Raw genomic sequence first — 16127 nt, 5'->3', positions numbered from 1 at the left:
TGCTTGGACTATGCTCAATGGTAGGACGAACAGTGACCTACAAACTCCTAGAAATACAAGCAGGGAAATTGACCAGGTCTCATGGAGGCGGTGTGGCTTTTGGTCTGGTTGGGTGGTGGTGGGGGGGGGGGGTGGTGGGGGTGGGGGTGGGGGTGGGGGGGGGGGGGGGGGGGGGGGGGGTGGAGCGAGCCAAACACGAAAGCAACGGAGTGGGTAGGGGACTGAGATAATGAATGCTGGGCGCCTGTGTTACAGTGAAAGCGGGCGCCCGTGTTATTGAAAGAGGGAGCTCATGTGATTGAAAGCTGGCACCCATGTTGGGTTAAAAAACACGTCATGCCTGCAGTAAGAGAAACTCAGTAAACAAAATAGTACTTACAGACTTAAGAAAACGTACCGTGTACCAACACCAGTAAAAGGGCCAGTCGCCATGGAAGGTTACAAATGAAGGAAGTACTAAGGAGGGACTAACAAGCATATTTATGAATCAGAAGCCAGCATTTACGAAGGAGAATGACAAGCCAATGACAAATATGGGCGGAGAGTTGGCGGGGCTTCCATTCCATACTCCACTACAACAAGTCTCGCAGAGCAGCGCATGTGCACCGACTCCAGGCTCGATCTAAAAATACAGTCCCTCTTAAAGGGCAAGTATAGTGCCAGTAGTACATTAAGTTGAAATATATTTTTGGGCTTCTGAAACAAATCCAACTTTCAAGTAAGCCTCACTTTATGGTCTCGTCTGCCTTAAAGGGGACCCCCAAACGGAACTGCCAGCATTTTGTGATCATTCTACTATTTGAGGCACATTGCATAAGAGTACTGCAAGAAAGTGCCTCTTTTTGCCTGTTTTTTTAGGTCTCGCCTAGCGTTGCAACACATGCGCTGCTCGCTCAGCGAGGCCTATAGAGGAGATTTTAGAAGGGGGCTCGAAGCCCCCGCCCTTTATTTCCATTGGCTTGCGTCACCATTTATGCCAAACGGTGGCCTGCCATTGTAAATGTTTTTTTTTTTTGTCGCTGGCCTTTCTTCTTTTTAGACGGCCCATTCGGACAGGCTCGTCTGCTTCACGGCTGTCGAGAAGCTCTTTATCTTTAGGGGGGCCATCTGTTTCTAATTAGCATGCTAATTAGAACCTGATGCACTCCCCCCCCCCCCCCCCCCAAAGAAAGTCTGCAGGCACTACCCTGCACACGGAGGTCTCCTCGCTTTAGAGCCCCCCCCCCCCCCCCCACCTCGGAGCACACGTAACTTTTGTTTTTTCAATTCCTTATCTGGGCACTCTGTGTACAGAGGAAGTCTGCGACCCCGAAACATGGAATACAAAACTTTGGACTTCCGCCGGTTTTAAAATACTTCTGGGGCTCCAACTTTGGAAATCTTAATTTAAACGCAGTGCATAATATCTTTGGATGTTTTCGCCTTGCCGAGCTAATTTTTTTGGGGAGGTTTGGACCTGTTTCTGTGTTTAAAAACATTTAAAAAGTGACTTACCTGAAATACTGCAAGCATGTTACGAGGGCGGAGAGGTGTCCGCGGACGGCAGATTAGGGATGCAGCCCCGCTGCAGTCAGCAGCCTGGAGTACACTTCAGCCCTCCAGTCACTTGCTGCAGTGCACGCTGCAATGTGGGGTGGTACTCCACCCTACAATGTTTCCATGAGGGCCCCACTGACTGCCCAACGTAACCCCACATCATGGTGCATTCCTGTGCAACTGAATTGTGTGGTGTTACCAAGAACATTCATTCATTCACTATGACTTCTGAGAAGAAACTCTAAAAACGTGCCTGCCCCTTTACGGAACCACCTTAGCTGGCTTCAATCCACGAAGCGAAACTCCTTTAAAAACTTGGTTAATACTGGGAGGTATTTGCAATTGCACAGGGTGAAAAAGAAAAGGAAGGCAGACAAGTTGATCTCGGAATTAAAGTTTGGAGGATTCCAACATTTAATTCAGCTGAACTCTGGTTCGAGAGCTGCAACCTTAATTAGGATTGTACTCCCCGGAGAAATACACATATTTCCGTTTGTAATAAGTTTCAGAAAACAAACAATTCCTTTGTTTCGCGGTCACAAATAAACATAAAAAATTAAATCCATAAGAAATATTAAATAAAAAATAAACATTTAAATTTAGGACGTATATTTCATAAAACCAGGATCTACAGAAAAAAAATACCACATTGAAAATAAACCTATTCAAGAGATATAAAACGGTTAAATAGTCCATAAAGTTTAAGTTAAGAAGCCCATACGAAATAAAAATAATAATTTTCCAGCATCCCTACTAACAGAATATATAGACAAACCACAACGTTCCTCCCCCTTCACTTTCTATGATTTTTGGCAAGGGGGTTTTGAACCCCCGCTTTAGCATCTATAGTGGTGCGGTGGAGTTATCAATGCACCTCTTCTGTCTGTAGCTCAGCAGACAAAGGCTTAACAAGCACTTGCAATAGGTCTCACATTTACGAGAGTTTGAGCCATTGACATTGCAAATAACAATGCCTTTTATTTTTGTCTTCATTTTTAAAAACAAAGAAAAGGCAGTCATTTGCAATGCCAACAGCTTAAACTTACGTAAATGCGAGACCTATTGCAAATACTTGTTTATGTTGTTTCAATTGTAGTGCACAGGGTCCCTGCCAACCAGGTCCCCTGTACCAGTGTATCTTCCCTGATGGATGTGAAATGTCTCTAGAATGGTTACGTGGCTTGTGGGGGATTGAGTGATATACTGTAGTAATTAGGGGGGGCTTGACTGATCTTCTGTGTTGTCTTTACGCGAGCGAGGAGTCTATGATCAAGAAATGTGCTACTTCCCTTTCTACTGGTTACCTAGTGGGTGAATCAGTCAAATCAAACTCTGAATAGAATACAATAGCAAGAGGAGGAGTCCATTTGTAACACATTCTCCTTTTTCTCTGCTTAATGGGCAATAAGTCTGATAGCAGTTCTCCTTTTAAACGTGGTTTGTGGTAAAAGCAGGCAGGTGTAGTCCTGGTACTTTAGTTCAGATAGTTTTGAGACAAGTGCCTCCTTTTCAGTAAAGCAATGACATTTCTTAACTAGTTTAAGTTTCTGCAAGTGATTCTAAGGTCAACACAGTATGCACTGTCAAGGCAGGTCGGGGATCGTCTACCAACAGCCATGTGAAGAGACGTGTGGGAAAGTGGGTTATGTAGTGTGGTTTTGAGACCTCACCATAATATTATGCACACTATTTATCAAGTCCAGTTAGGTTTGTTTGAAACTCAACTCAGTCCTGGAAAGCTGTGACACAGAGCAGTCAGGTTAGACAAAGGAACAAGTGTACAGCGCTTCGGCGTACACAAACAGTTAAGAAAAACAATAATCAATAAAAGGGAAATAGACACTAGATCGCCAAATATCTATCAAGGGGGACAGAAGACATGATTTTGCAAAGAAAACAAATCATTGTATAAAAACTCAAATCGTTTGAAATTGCCCACGATTGCTTTAAAGGTTAGTCACAAATTTAAGGGATAGGAATGCCCTTAGTAGGTATTTTGAAAGGCCATCTCTCATAGAGAGCCTGTCAGGGTAATCCAACAGAACCAGAAGGACAGTTCCCTGTTATCTTTAACAATCACTTGTCCTTTTCCTTATCCTTTCTTCTGATCACAGAAGTCAAAGGAAGTGGTACTGATGCAAGAGATACAGGAGTCCGAGGACGCTTTTGTGATGGATGCTGTGAGGTGATGACTCCCCTGAAGGCTTAGGTACACAAGCATCGGTTGTCACTATGGCCTCACTTCTTGATCTATGACGCACTAGCGAGGCCCAGAGCAGGCCTTATTGGTATAGGTAAACTGGATTTGCAGCAACAATGGTTTCCTTGGGGTTTCTTCAGCAATGAGAGGGGCAAGTGTCCACTCTGACCTCTAGACATGACTCAGGACTCAGTCTCCCAGCATGCACCAGTGTTGCAAAGCCCAGCAGAACAGCTGACACTCTTAAACAGTCTCCTTTAGCGGTTCTGTAGCTTAACAGCAGACTAACCTAACTAGTTGGCTCGGCCCTTGGGGCTCTCTCCACATCAGCAAGCCCCCTCCTCTTTGCAAATGCTAGAATGCAGAAGCTGCAGTCCGTCTTGGTGCGGCCTCAGTTTGCAGTCCAGCAACTAAGCAGGTACAGTCCTTCGGTCTTCTTTGGTTCCAGCAGTAAGGAATATGCTACTTACCAGTATGCATCTGTTCTTGGCATGTAGAGCTGCAGAGTTGTACACTTAGCATAGGTCGCCATCTGGTGTTGGGCCCGGATGTTTGCAGTTTGTTTTTCTTCTTGGACCGTCTTTGGAAGTCACGAGTTTGGTGACTCCTCCTTCGGTCCGTACTGCGCATGGGCTTCGGCTCCATCCTCAGATTGTTTTTCGCCAACAGGGAAATGATGGAGCGTAGTAATAACAGTGAGAAACCCATGTGTGTTGTATCTAAATAAGATGGACTGGAACGGATACAGGTAGCCGGGGAGGCGGGTGGGCGTGTACAACTCTGCAGCTCTACATGCCAAGAACAGATGCATACTGGTAAGTAGCATATTCCGTTCGAGGCATATGAGCTGCAGATTGTACACTTAGCATAGATTATATAGCAGTACCCAACCTTAGCGGCGACCACCGGTATCCGTTGCAGCTGTTTGAAAGAGTGTTTTTAGTACAGCCTGGCCCACCCTAGCTTGCTGCTGGGAATGCACATCTACACAGTAGTGTTTTGTGAATGTGTGCGGTGTAGACCATGTGGCTGCCTTGCATATGTCATCTAAGGGTATATTCCCTAGAAAAGCCATAGAAGCCCCTAACTTTCTTGTAGAGTGGGCTTTAGGGGGAACAGATAATGTTCTCTTTGCCTTCTGATAGCAAATTTGTATGCATTTTACAATCCACCTAGCTATCCCTGATTTTGAGATGGGGTTGCCTTTATGTGGTGGAGAAAAGGAAACGAACAACTGTTTGGTCTTCCTGAAGGGTTGCGTTCTTTGTATGTAATATAGCAACGCTCTTTTCACATCTAGTGTGTGTAAGGCCCTTTCCGCAACAGATTGGGGTTGCGAAAAGAAGACAGGTAATTCCACTGATTGATTGAGGTGGAAGGGGGTAATGACTTTGGGCAGGAACTTCGGATTAGTTCGAAGTATGACCTTGCTGTGATGCATTTGTATGTAAGGTTCCTGTATGGTGAACGCTTGTATTTCACCAACCCTTCTAAGGGAAGTGATAGCTACAAGGAAAGCTGTTTTCCAGGTGAGAAATTGTAGCTCACATTTGTGCATTGGTTCGAAGGGCGGACCCATTAGTCGTGTAAGGACCAAATTTAGATTCCATACAGGGGAGGGTGGTGCCCTGGGAGGAATTACTCGTTTGAGGCCTTCCATGAAGGCTTTAATAGCGGGCACTCTGAAGAGTGACAAATGCTGTCTGTTTTGTAGATAGGCAGCGATCGCTGCTAGGTGTAGGCGTATGGATGAATACGCCAGGTTACACCTGTGAAGATGGAGCAGATAGCATATGATGTGTTGTATGGATGCATCTAGAGGGTTGATTGTATTGTTACGGCAGTACATTACAAATCTTTTCCACTTTGCGGCATAGCATGCTCTAGTGGTAGGACGTCTGGCTTCCATGATGATGTTCATGCAATCAGGGGGAAGGTTAAGGTACCCGAATTCTAAGATTTCAGGAGCCAGATCGCCAGGTTGAGCTGAGCTGGGTCCGGGTGCCTGATTTCTCCATGGTTCTGGGTTAGGAGGCATGGGGAAAGGTGCAGTTTTTGATGTGGTACCACTGATAGTTGTAGTAGCGTGGTGTACCACGGCTGTCTGGCCCACGTCGGAGCTACCAGAATGAGTGTGAGGGAGTGCTGTTGTAGTTTCCTGACCACTAATGGAATTAGTGGGAGAGGTGGAAAGGCGTATGCAAATCTGCCTGACCAGTTCATCCATATCGCATTGCCCTTGGACAATGGGTGTGGGTATCTGGCGGCGAAGCTTGGGCATTTTTTGTTTTCGTGGGTGGCGAAGAGGTCTATTTGAGGATGCCCCCACTGTCGGAAGAATGGGTGAAGAACTTGTGGATGCAGTTCCCATTCGTGTAGTTGTTGAGTCTGTCTGCTGAGCAGATCTGCTATGGTGTTTTGTACGCCTGGAACATGTTGTGCCAGGAGAAAAATGTTTTGGGGAATTGCCCATCTCCATATGCTCTGGGCTAAGCGGGAGAGCTGGGGAGAGTGTGTCCCCCCCTGTTTCTGTATATAATACATCGCAGTCATGTTGTCTGTGCGAATGAGGACTGCTTTGCCTGAAATCTGCTTTTGGAAAGATTTTAGGGCTAGAAAGATCGCCAAAAGCTCCAGATGGTTGATGTGGAGCGTTTTTTGCTGTGGCGTCCATAGACCTTGCATTGTGAGGTGTAAGAGGTGCGCTCCCCAGCCGGAGAGCGATGCGTCCGCTGTTAGAGTCACTTGGGGAACCGGGTCCAGGAACGGCCGTCCCTTGGAAAGGTTTGTGGTGTTCCACCACTGCAGAGAGTGATGTGTGCGGCCGTCCACCAACACCAGATCCGTCAGCTGACCCTGGGCCTGGTTCCACTGTTGTGCTAGGCACTCCTGAAGTGGACGCATGTGGAGTCTTGCATGGGGCACTATGAAGATGCAAGACGCCATCATCCCTATGAGCTTCATAAACACTCTTGCTGGTAGAGAGTGTTGAGGAAGGAATATTTTGCGTAAGGCTAGAATGCTTGTGATTCTGGCTGAGTTTGGATAGGCAATACCTTTTGAGGTGTCTATGGTGGCCCCGAGATATTGCTTTGTGTGAGATGGTATGAGGTGGGACTTTTGGTAGTTCACCGTGAAGCCTAGCTGATGAAGCAGTTGGATGGTGCTGTTTGTATGTTGCACGCATTGGTGGTAGGACGCGGCTTTTATGAGCCAGTCGTCTAAGTAAGGGAAGACGTGAACATGTTGACGTCTGAGGTGTGCTGCTACTACTGCTAGGCATTTGGTAAACACCCGTGGTGCAGTGGTGACCCCGAAGGGGAGAACCTTGAATTGGTAATGTTGCCCGTCCACCACGAACCTGAGGTATTTTCTGTGAGAGGGGTGTATTGGAATGTGAAAGTACGCGTCTTTCAGATCCAGTGTTGTGAGAAAGTCTCCCTGGCAGAGGAGTGGGAGGACTTGTTGTAAGGTGACCATGTGAAAGTGGTCTGAATGTATGTAGGCATTTAGAGGCCGGAGATCCAGAATGGGTCTGAGGGTCTCGTCGTTCTTTGGGATTAAGAAATATAGGGAGTAGACCCCTAGATTTCGTTGATTGTCGGGTACCTGCTCTATGGCGTGTTTCTGGAGGAGCGAGAGTACCTCTTGTTTGAGCAGTGTGGAATGCTCTTGGGACATTGGACGGTGCCTTGGTGGGATATTGGGTGGGGTAGATGTTAGCTCGAGGCAGTACCCTGACCGAATGATTTGGGTCACCCATTTGTCCGATGTTATGGACTCCCATACGTGGATAAAATCTTGTAGTCTGCCCCCGACCGGAGTGGAATGGTCTGGGGGGAGCGAAGGGGAGTCATTGTGCGGGTGGGGTGGCAGAACGGGTATTGTTGGTTTTGCCCCTGCCCTTATTGTTGTTGCCTCTGTAACCACCTCTTTGGTTGCCCTTTGAAAAGGTATTTTGAGGAGGGGATTTGTAGGAGGTAGAGGCATTATCGGTGGAGGAGCCTCTACCTGTGCCCCGAAAGGACGAGCGTCGAAAGGAACGCTTAGAGGCTTGGGTCTGGAGCGCTCCCATAGACTTCGCTGTGTCTGTATCTTTCTTCATTTTTTCGAGCGCTTCGTCTACCTTTGGGCCAAAGAGTGTTTGCTGGTCAAAGGTGTGATTAAGTATTGATGTCTGGACCTCAGGCTTGAACCCTGATATCCTGAGCCAGGCATGGCGTCGAAGCAGGACACTGGTGTTTATGGCTCTAGAAGCAGTGTCTGCTGCATCGAGGGCACACTTAATGGAGGCGTTTGTGATTAGTTTGCCCTCCTGTATCAGGTCATGAGCTTGGCGTTTGTATTTCTCTGGAAGGTGCTGCATAAGAGCCTCTAATTCATCATAGTGTGCTCTATCATATCGCGCAAGCAGTGCTTGTGTATTTGCAATGCGCCACATGTTTGCAGCCTGGTAGGCGGTGCGTTTACCAGACGCGTCCAGAAGTTTAGATTCCTTGTCTGGTGGTGGGGCATCTCCTGAAGATTGGGAGTTAGCCCTCTTTCTAGCTGTGGAGACAACTAGGGAATCTAGAGGAGCAGGGCCCTTGATGTATGCAGGGTCTGTGGGTGCCGCCTTGTACTTCTTCTCTATTCTAGGGTTTAGTACTCTGGCTCTGACAGGGTCTTTGAATACCTCTGTAGCGTGCTTGGTGACACCCTTAAGCATGGGTAAAATAGCAGTGGAACGATCTTGTAAATCAAATGTATCCAGTAGGAAGTCTTCTTCCACTGGTTCCGTGTGCATGTCCACCCCATGGTAGTGTGCTGCTCTCTGCACTAAATGGTGAAACCCTAAAGAGTCCTCTGGAGGAGACGGCCTTGATGGGTATAGGTCGTCTTGAGGTACATTGGGTACATCAGGGTTATTATAATCCTCCCATGGATCTGGGGTCCCTGGTGGAGTGGGATCCATTGGGGCGTCCCCTGGGTCATTGTCCGGGTCCCCGTCATCCGGGTCTGGGGATGGGGCCGGATCGTAGTGAGGTAAAGGTGGAGGGGGTGGTGGTGGGAGGGGGGGTGGCAGTGGGGAGGGTACTCTAAGGGGAGAAGTAGCTGAGTCCCTCTTTTTGGGTGGAGGAGGAGGAGCCGGAGCCTCAAGGCGACGCTTCTTAGTAATCACAGTCAAAAGGCCAGTCTTTGGATCTCTGGACAAAGTCTTTTGTAAAGGGTCTGGTGTAAACAGAGCCAATGGCGCCGAGTCGTCTGTCGGCACCGGCGATTTCGGAACCGGAGGTTTCGATGTTCTGTGTACGCCCTGCTTTTTGGAGGTCTCCGTGTGTTTCGGCGTCGAATGCTGTTTCGGCGCCGGAGCGTCGGTGCCGACCGATTTCTGTTTGTGTTTGGTCGGCGCCGAGTGTCCAGGCTTCGGCACCGGTGGTTTCGGAGTCGAGCTGGATTTTGCAGGCTTCGGTGCCGAGTGGTGTTTATCGGCACCGGGCGTCGGCTGGCTCGATCCCGAGCTGCCGTGAGACTTTGAGTGCTTCGACACCGGGCCCGAAGGTGGGGTGATCGAGGCTTTGGTTTTGGTTTTGCCCAGGCCGGCAGGCGAGGGAGTAACCGGAGTCTCTTTGGTTTTCGGTGCGGGGCTGGGAGGGGGCATTGTACTCACGGCCCGCTGTCCTGGTGTTACGTCCTCCAGGTCGGAGTCGTCGGCCTCGGAAGCGCTGACGATGTCTTCTCCCAGTTCGGTGTGTGTCTGCCCCGAAGCTTCGGCGTCGTCTCCGAAGATGTCCGGTGGAACTGTCGAGGATGAGTGCGCCATGGTGCGTCGAGCCTTTCGATCTCGGATCGTTTTCTTCGATCGAAAAGACTTGCAGGCGGGGCAGTCTCGAGCCTCGTGTTCCGGAGAGAGGCAAAGGTTACACACCTGATGGAGGTCGGTGTGGGGAAATTTAGACCCACATTTTGGGCACTTTTTAAACGGAGTCCTTTCCATCGGCCGGGACCGGAGTCGCGGAGGGCCCGAAGGCCGGTGTCGATGTACGGGATGGAAAAAGTGCCGCTTCGAGAGATGAAGATGATGAAGGAACTCGAAGAATCGAGGATTTTCCGTCGAGGCTGGAACCGTAGAAGTTCGAAGCCGGAGTACGAAGGATCACATCCGAGCCCGATGGCGGAAAAAAAACAATCTGAGGATGGAGCCGAAGCCCATGCGCAGTACGGACCGAAGGAGGAGTCACCAAACTCGTGACTTCCAAAGACGGTCCAAGAAGAAAAACAAACTGCAAACATCCGGGCCCAACACCAGATGGCGACCTATGCTAAGTGTACAATCTGCAGCTCATATGCCTCGAACTCAGAGTTCTGGGTGAAATAAGTGCCACTTTCAAGCCATCTACATAGTCAGCGGTATGAGCGACTAGCTAGCCAATGGGCTACCAGGTCCTATAAGCAACCCGACCCATCTGGCAACTAATTCCTGCTAATTGTGGTATATCTATCCCAGAACACAATTCTGTCCACTCTCAAGATGCTCACACTCTTCTCCTGGAGTGTGGACGCCCCCCCGCCCTCAATAGCGTAATCTAGAGGTGTGTCACTCTGTGGGCTAAGCTCTTCCTTGAAAACTGGTTAACACAAATGTTCTTTTCCTACTCCTGCCAACTTCAACTAGAGGTGGGGTTCCAGACTAGTGTGACTCACAGTTGCTCATCTGAGGAGGCTTCCTCTTTGAAGCTCGCCATTTGTGGTTCACACTGTGCTTGCCATCCTGCTAGTGGAAGGTCACACCTCCTACCATGGCAGGTCTTTGTTTTCCTCCCCGTGGGCGGTTCACACCTCATCTGCATGGAGGGGGCAATCTGCCTAGATCTACAGTAGTTCTTTTCAACAGAAACAGGTACTAGGAAACGTTTGGCAACATAGTGGCAGATGTCTAAAGTTAGTCATTGTTAAATAGTTACATTAAACTCGACTTGGCCATCAAGTCTGGTTTAATGCAACAGTCCTTTAGATAAAGTACAGTATAAATTTTAGTAGTCCGATTTGGAAGTTAGTACTGCAGAGTTGTCCGCTTATAACTCCCCCTTAGTCAATGGGGCTACTGCCCATGCTATAATAAAAATGAAAATATGTTTTTACTCTCAGGACCTGTTTAAAACAGCAAACATAAGGCCTTCTCTATAATTGTATGCACCCTGCCTTTTGGGCACTTTAGACCTACTGGGAGGGAGGGGCAAAGTGGAGTAAACAGTTTTAAAGCTGGTCTCATGTTTTACATAGATACACTCATGGAGGCACGGAGTATTTCAGTCCACTGGTAACATTAAACTTAGAGGTCCTGGGTACACACCATATATTAGGGACTAATTAACGTTAATTGTGTGTAAACCAATTAAACCTATACTTTTAAGGGTTAGGCCACATGTACCAAGGCCTGGTCAGAAGGGGCCAGTGCACTAGAGTCATTCTACCAGTACTAAATCAAGCAACAGTACCGCAAAAAAGTGGGGGCGGGGGTTATGAGCCAGGAAAAAGGGCATCTCCTCACAGCATGTCATTACCCTCAGGATATCAGCCCACAATTTCCTTTATCGGGCATCTCACTCAGATTCTTTGGTTGAGATTGGTTCTCAAATTCCTCCATATTCAATAAAGCAGGTCCAGATGATGTGTGGTTATTTCAGGCTCTATTAGTTTGCAGTTTGCAATGTTTCTAACGCATCCATTATTATTTCCGATTTGAGGATTTCACATCCTTTCGAAGTTCATCTACTTTGGTTACCAATGTTTATTTTAGGTCAAGGGCGCTCGTCTATTTCTGCAGTTTGGTCAACCCTGAGTTCTGGCTGAGGGCTTGTGGATCACAGTTGAGATCCGGTCGGCTACCACTAAATTAAGTCCTTCTGAGAGATAGGTTTTTGAAACATTTGTCGATATGTTAGTTGTAGATTTCTGGGACCTACTGTGCGTGACTAGTGGCACCATGCCGAGTGCTTCAGATGGGTGGACACAGTATGCTGTCTGGTACAGTTGCTAGAAGCAAAGTAAGGTCCTCCTGTCCTGTTCAAATTTCTCCCCTTCATTTGGTCTCCATACAACCAGGTTTCTAGCAGTCACCTTTTCTGACACAGACAGGAAAGAGTCTATGTTTTTCTTTGCTGCAGGGGGTGGGGTATTGTAGCGAGTTGGGCATGTGAATATGTGAACTCTGCTTTTTCTTCAGTGGATATTTCACTCCACAAGCATCCCCAGCAAACATTTGCCACCTCTTCACAGAGCTGCAATGGTCATCATATTAGAGTCCACCCAGGTCGCAAATATGGCAGCAAGCATCAATCTTAGTCCAGATCTACTAGATCCCACAGGGACACAACAGGATGTCCTTGGTTTCCTAACAATTAAACTTTTCGTTTTCTTATGTTTTGCCTCTCTGGCTGCTACAGTGCTAGGGCATTCAGGAGTGATCAGAGAGCAATGCAGAAAGTCTCAGACTAGTCATCCACCTTGGCTCCTCCCCTCCATTTTTACAATAAATTTAAACGACTAATATTGATTTTGCCTCCAATTTAGAAAAATAATTACAATTTCTGGGTTTTTTTCTTCCCTTTTTTAAAGTTGTATTTGTAAAACAAAATGTAAACACTGTAGCTGTCCGAGATTTGGTTTGGTGGCGATTTATTCAGCAATCCTTCATAAATAATAAGATGCCTTGACCAACTGAAAGAGAAAAAGCACTCACTATTATAATAGCACACCACCGAATAAGTTTAAAATTTGTATTGAGAGCAAATAGCGGCATGGTTCCAGAGGCTGCATCTTTTTTTTGTGTGGCATATGTTAGAGTTAAAAATATCTCTCTATCTATCTATCTATCTATCTATCTATCTATCTATCTATCTATCTCTCTCTCTATCTCTCTCTCTATCTCTCTCTCTATCTCTCTCTCTATCTCTCCCTCTATCTCTCTCTCTATCTCTCTCTCTATCTCTATCTCTCCCTCTATCTCTCTCTCTATCTCTCTCTCTATCTCTATCTCTCTCTCTATCTCTCTCTCTATCTCTCTCTCTATCTCTCTATCTATCTCTCTCTCTATCTCTCTCTCTATCTCTCTCTCTATCTCTCTCTCTATCTATCTCTCTCTCTATCTATCTATCTATCTCTCTATCTCTCTATCTATCTCTCTATCTCTCTATCTCTCTCTATCTCTCTATCTATCTCTCTATCTCTATCTATCTATCTATCTCTATCTATCTCTCTATATCTATCTCTCTCTCTCTCTATATATCTCCATCTCTCTATCAATATTTTTTTTTATTTTTTTTTAAGTGTATGGCATCAGCTTCCCAAAACACGACCTATTGCCTTCACCAATGCTTGTTTCAGGATTGTGTCAGGCAAAAAGACGTACCTGAGAACTCAAGGTTGTAGCAAAGATTTAATTTTTTTATAAAACTGAACTAAAAGGGGGCAAAAAAACTAAACACGATTTATAGGATTGACCCGAGATTATTCCTATAAAGAAGTGGAATAAATAGAGCATGTTAATTAACACTACAAATGCCCACTTCAGCATAAAGGAACAGAAATGTGGCACGACAGAGATAAGACTTAAAGGAGCAGGTTTCCTCAAAAGACAGAGTTTAGATTTACCAGTACAACGTGGCAAAAGACCTCAGTTATTTGGAACTGGAAGGACCTTTACCAAAGGCAATAACTTGGCAGTCTTCCAACTTGGGGTGGTGATCAAATAGCATACATCTCTGGACTACAAATCCATCATCCGAAACAATCAACCTGTACCTTAGAATATGGGGGCAAGAAGTCAACCTCACTAACGCTGGTCTACACAATAAATTATTTTATTTTTTTATTTACTCATTTATATAGCGCAAACGAATCATCCCCACAGGGATCTCTCGGCGCTTAAAGAAAGGAGTACTCATAGTCAAAGTCTCCTAGAACAGCCACGTCTTCAAGAGTTTCTTAAAACAAGATATCTTCGGTACAAGACCGGATCTTCTCTGGTAGAGTGTTCCAGTGACTGGGGGCCAGACTCTAAACGGCACGACTCCCCATTTTTGCTCTGTTTATTCTGTGAGGGCACAGAAAGTTACGGTTGCTAGATCTTAATTGCCGCATAGGATTATATAAAGTAAACTTCTTACTGAGGTAGGCATCGCCATTCCCCTGAAAAGCCTTGAAGACCACACATAGCATCTTAAAGATAGCTTGTTTCCTATTCGGAAGCCAATGAAGTTGGCTCAGAAGGGGTGCGGGCCGGTTTATTAAGGGCAAGGCGTGCTGCAGTATTCGGCACCACCTGTAGTCTGGATAGTAGGTCTTCCCTTATTCCGACAAGCAATGATTTGCCATAGTCCAGTCGACTAACCAAGAGTGACTGGATAAGGGTGGTTCTAGCCGAGAGTGGAATCCAGGGAGATCTTTCTTAGCATCCTCATAGTTTCAAAGCAAGTCCCAGACAATGCCTTCACGTGCTCCTCCATTGATAACTTATTATCGATCCTGATGCCAAGATTCTTAAACCATTTTTTGGGGGACGGAGCCTCTGCCAACTCTGAAGGCCACCAGTCGGGGGACCTGATCTCCTCGGCCTTCCTGAACAGCAGTATCTCTGTTTTAGATGAGTGGAGCTGTAGGAAGTTCTTCCTCATCCACGATGCAATACTAGACATGCAGCTTTTAAATTTTGATTGAGTGGATACGTCATCCTCTATGGGGACAATAAACACAAGAGTACCTCCAGTAAACTTCTGTTAACTGTAGGAAGGACTTAAAACTTGGTTATGGGGCACACCTTTCAAAGCCATGAAGTAGACTTCTGTTGCAACGTCAGAGCAAAAATCTTCATTACTAAATAAATGGAAATCTCTCATAGGATTTTAAAAGAAAGGACTATTGGCAACCATGCACATTATTTATTTAAAATGAGTACAACTACTCAGCAAAATCCAGGTGTCCCGGCTGTGGAATGTGACTGTGAACTTTTATTTCTAGCTACTCTTCCCCTTTTCCACTGCTTTACCATGTGGCCAATGTTCAGGATCTAAAAGAAAAGTAATTCCCCAGTAACCAAAACTAAAATAGGTCACCTGCCCGTTTAAAAAAAAAAAAAAAACACATTTGGATTTCAAAACAGACAAGATTTTGCCACTTCACAGCATTAAGAAAATGAAGCCTGAGCAAAGGCAATTTGAGAAAACAAAACCTGAACACGGGTACGGAGGTTGCTGAAATATGAAGCAGCGGGCAGAATCTAACAAATTGATAAACTAAAATATAGGGTGAAGAGTGCTGCTTACCTGATTTCTTTAAGAACAGTGACCATGTCATCCAACGCTTTCCGATATGCACTGATAATGACAGTTGGGTGCATTTGTTGTTCTAAAAATTGCTCAGAAACCGCTAAAAGTTCTCCAGCTAAAAATAGCAAAACAACCATATTACTATACTGCAACAACGAAACCTTTCAGCCCCATTAATTACAAATTATTACAGTAGTATTTACTAAAGTTATTAGGGACATTTAAACTTAAACACCAAATTAAAGCTGCATTTTACTTCATATATTCATTTTAAAACTGATCGGCAAGACACTCTGGAACAAAGTCAAACATGAATAGCTGGAGAAAACATGCATTTCATGAGGAGCTGCAAAAAGCAGGATTTTAGACTTTAAGGGTAACTACTAATGACACGAATCTCAATATATATGAAACATCCTTTGAGCATTTGCATTAATGGCAGTGCACAGCTGGCTAACACCCCATAGGTAAGCTAGGTGTTACTGTGCTTCATTGCAAGCCAACCTAACACACTACTCAAAGAAGCATTATCTATACCTCCAGCCAAAAATGACTGATGTACACTCTATTCAAACCAGCAGTAAGGCACTGTACAGTGATAACGTGCCTGGGCATAGGGAGGAGGCAATAATCAAAACGTGATTAAGATAATGGACAGTTAGACAAGGCAGGTAAAAGCCCCAGATGCTTGCTTTCTGAGTTCCCAAAAGCACACTATCCAAAGATGCCTTGAGTGGGAAGGGGCAACTGGGGAAAAGGCTTGTCAAAAAAAAGCTAGCATTAAATTAGATATAAACGAGATTGTATACCAACACTATGGATTGTAGCAAACTCAAATTCCTACCAAGGATAATGACTGATGTGGTTCCATCTCCAACCTCTTCATCTTGTGTACGACTGATTTCAATCATGGACTTTGCAGCCGGGTGTTGGACTTGAATCTGTAGAAATGAGAATGTTATGTGGTGCACTTCCTCTCTTCCCATTATCAAGTAAGTTACTCAACGAAATATAGAATTGCAACTGATGGGCTGAACAAGAAATTGCTCCGAGTCTCCGCCAAGAATTGGGTCTTCTGTTTTAAG

General features: G+C 45.8%; 1 protein-coding gene across 1 annotated transcript in view; it reads right to left on the bottom strand.

The window, feature by feature from the left end:
• CCT3 (chaperonin containing TCP1 subunit 3) overlaps positions 1-16127 on the bottom strand; it is a 113696-nt gene that overhangs the window by 66084 nt on the left and 31485 nt on the right. Inside the window, exons 5-6 of the mRNA XM_085638849.1 lie at positions 15887-15983; positions 15040-15157 (exon numbers count right to left, since the gene is read on the bottom strand). Coding sequence (XP_085494975.1) covers positions 15040-15157; positions 15887-15983 — 215 coding nt within the window. The remainder of the gene's footprint in view (positions 1-15039; positions 15158-15886; positions 15984-16127) is intronic.

The sequence above is a fragment of the Triturus cristatus genome, chromosome 12 (assembly GCF_964204655.1).
Source record: "Triturus cristatus chromosome 12, aTriCri1.1, whole genome shotgun sequence".
NCBI classification, from domain to species: domain Eukaryota; kingdom Metazoa; phylum Chordata; class Amphibia; order Caudata; family Salamandridae; genus Triturus; species Triturus cristatus.
This window is presented reverse-complemented; position numbering and strand designations above follow the sequence as displayed.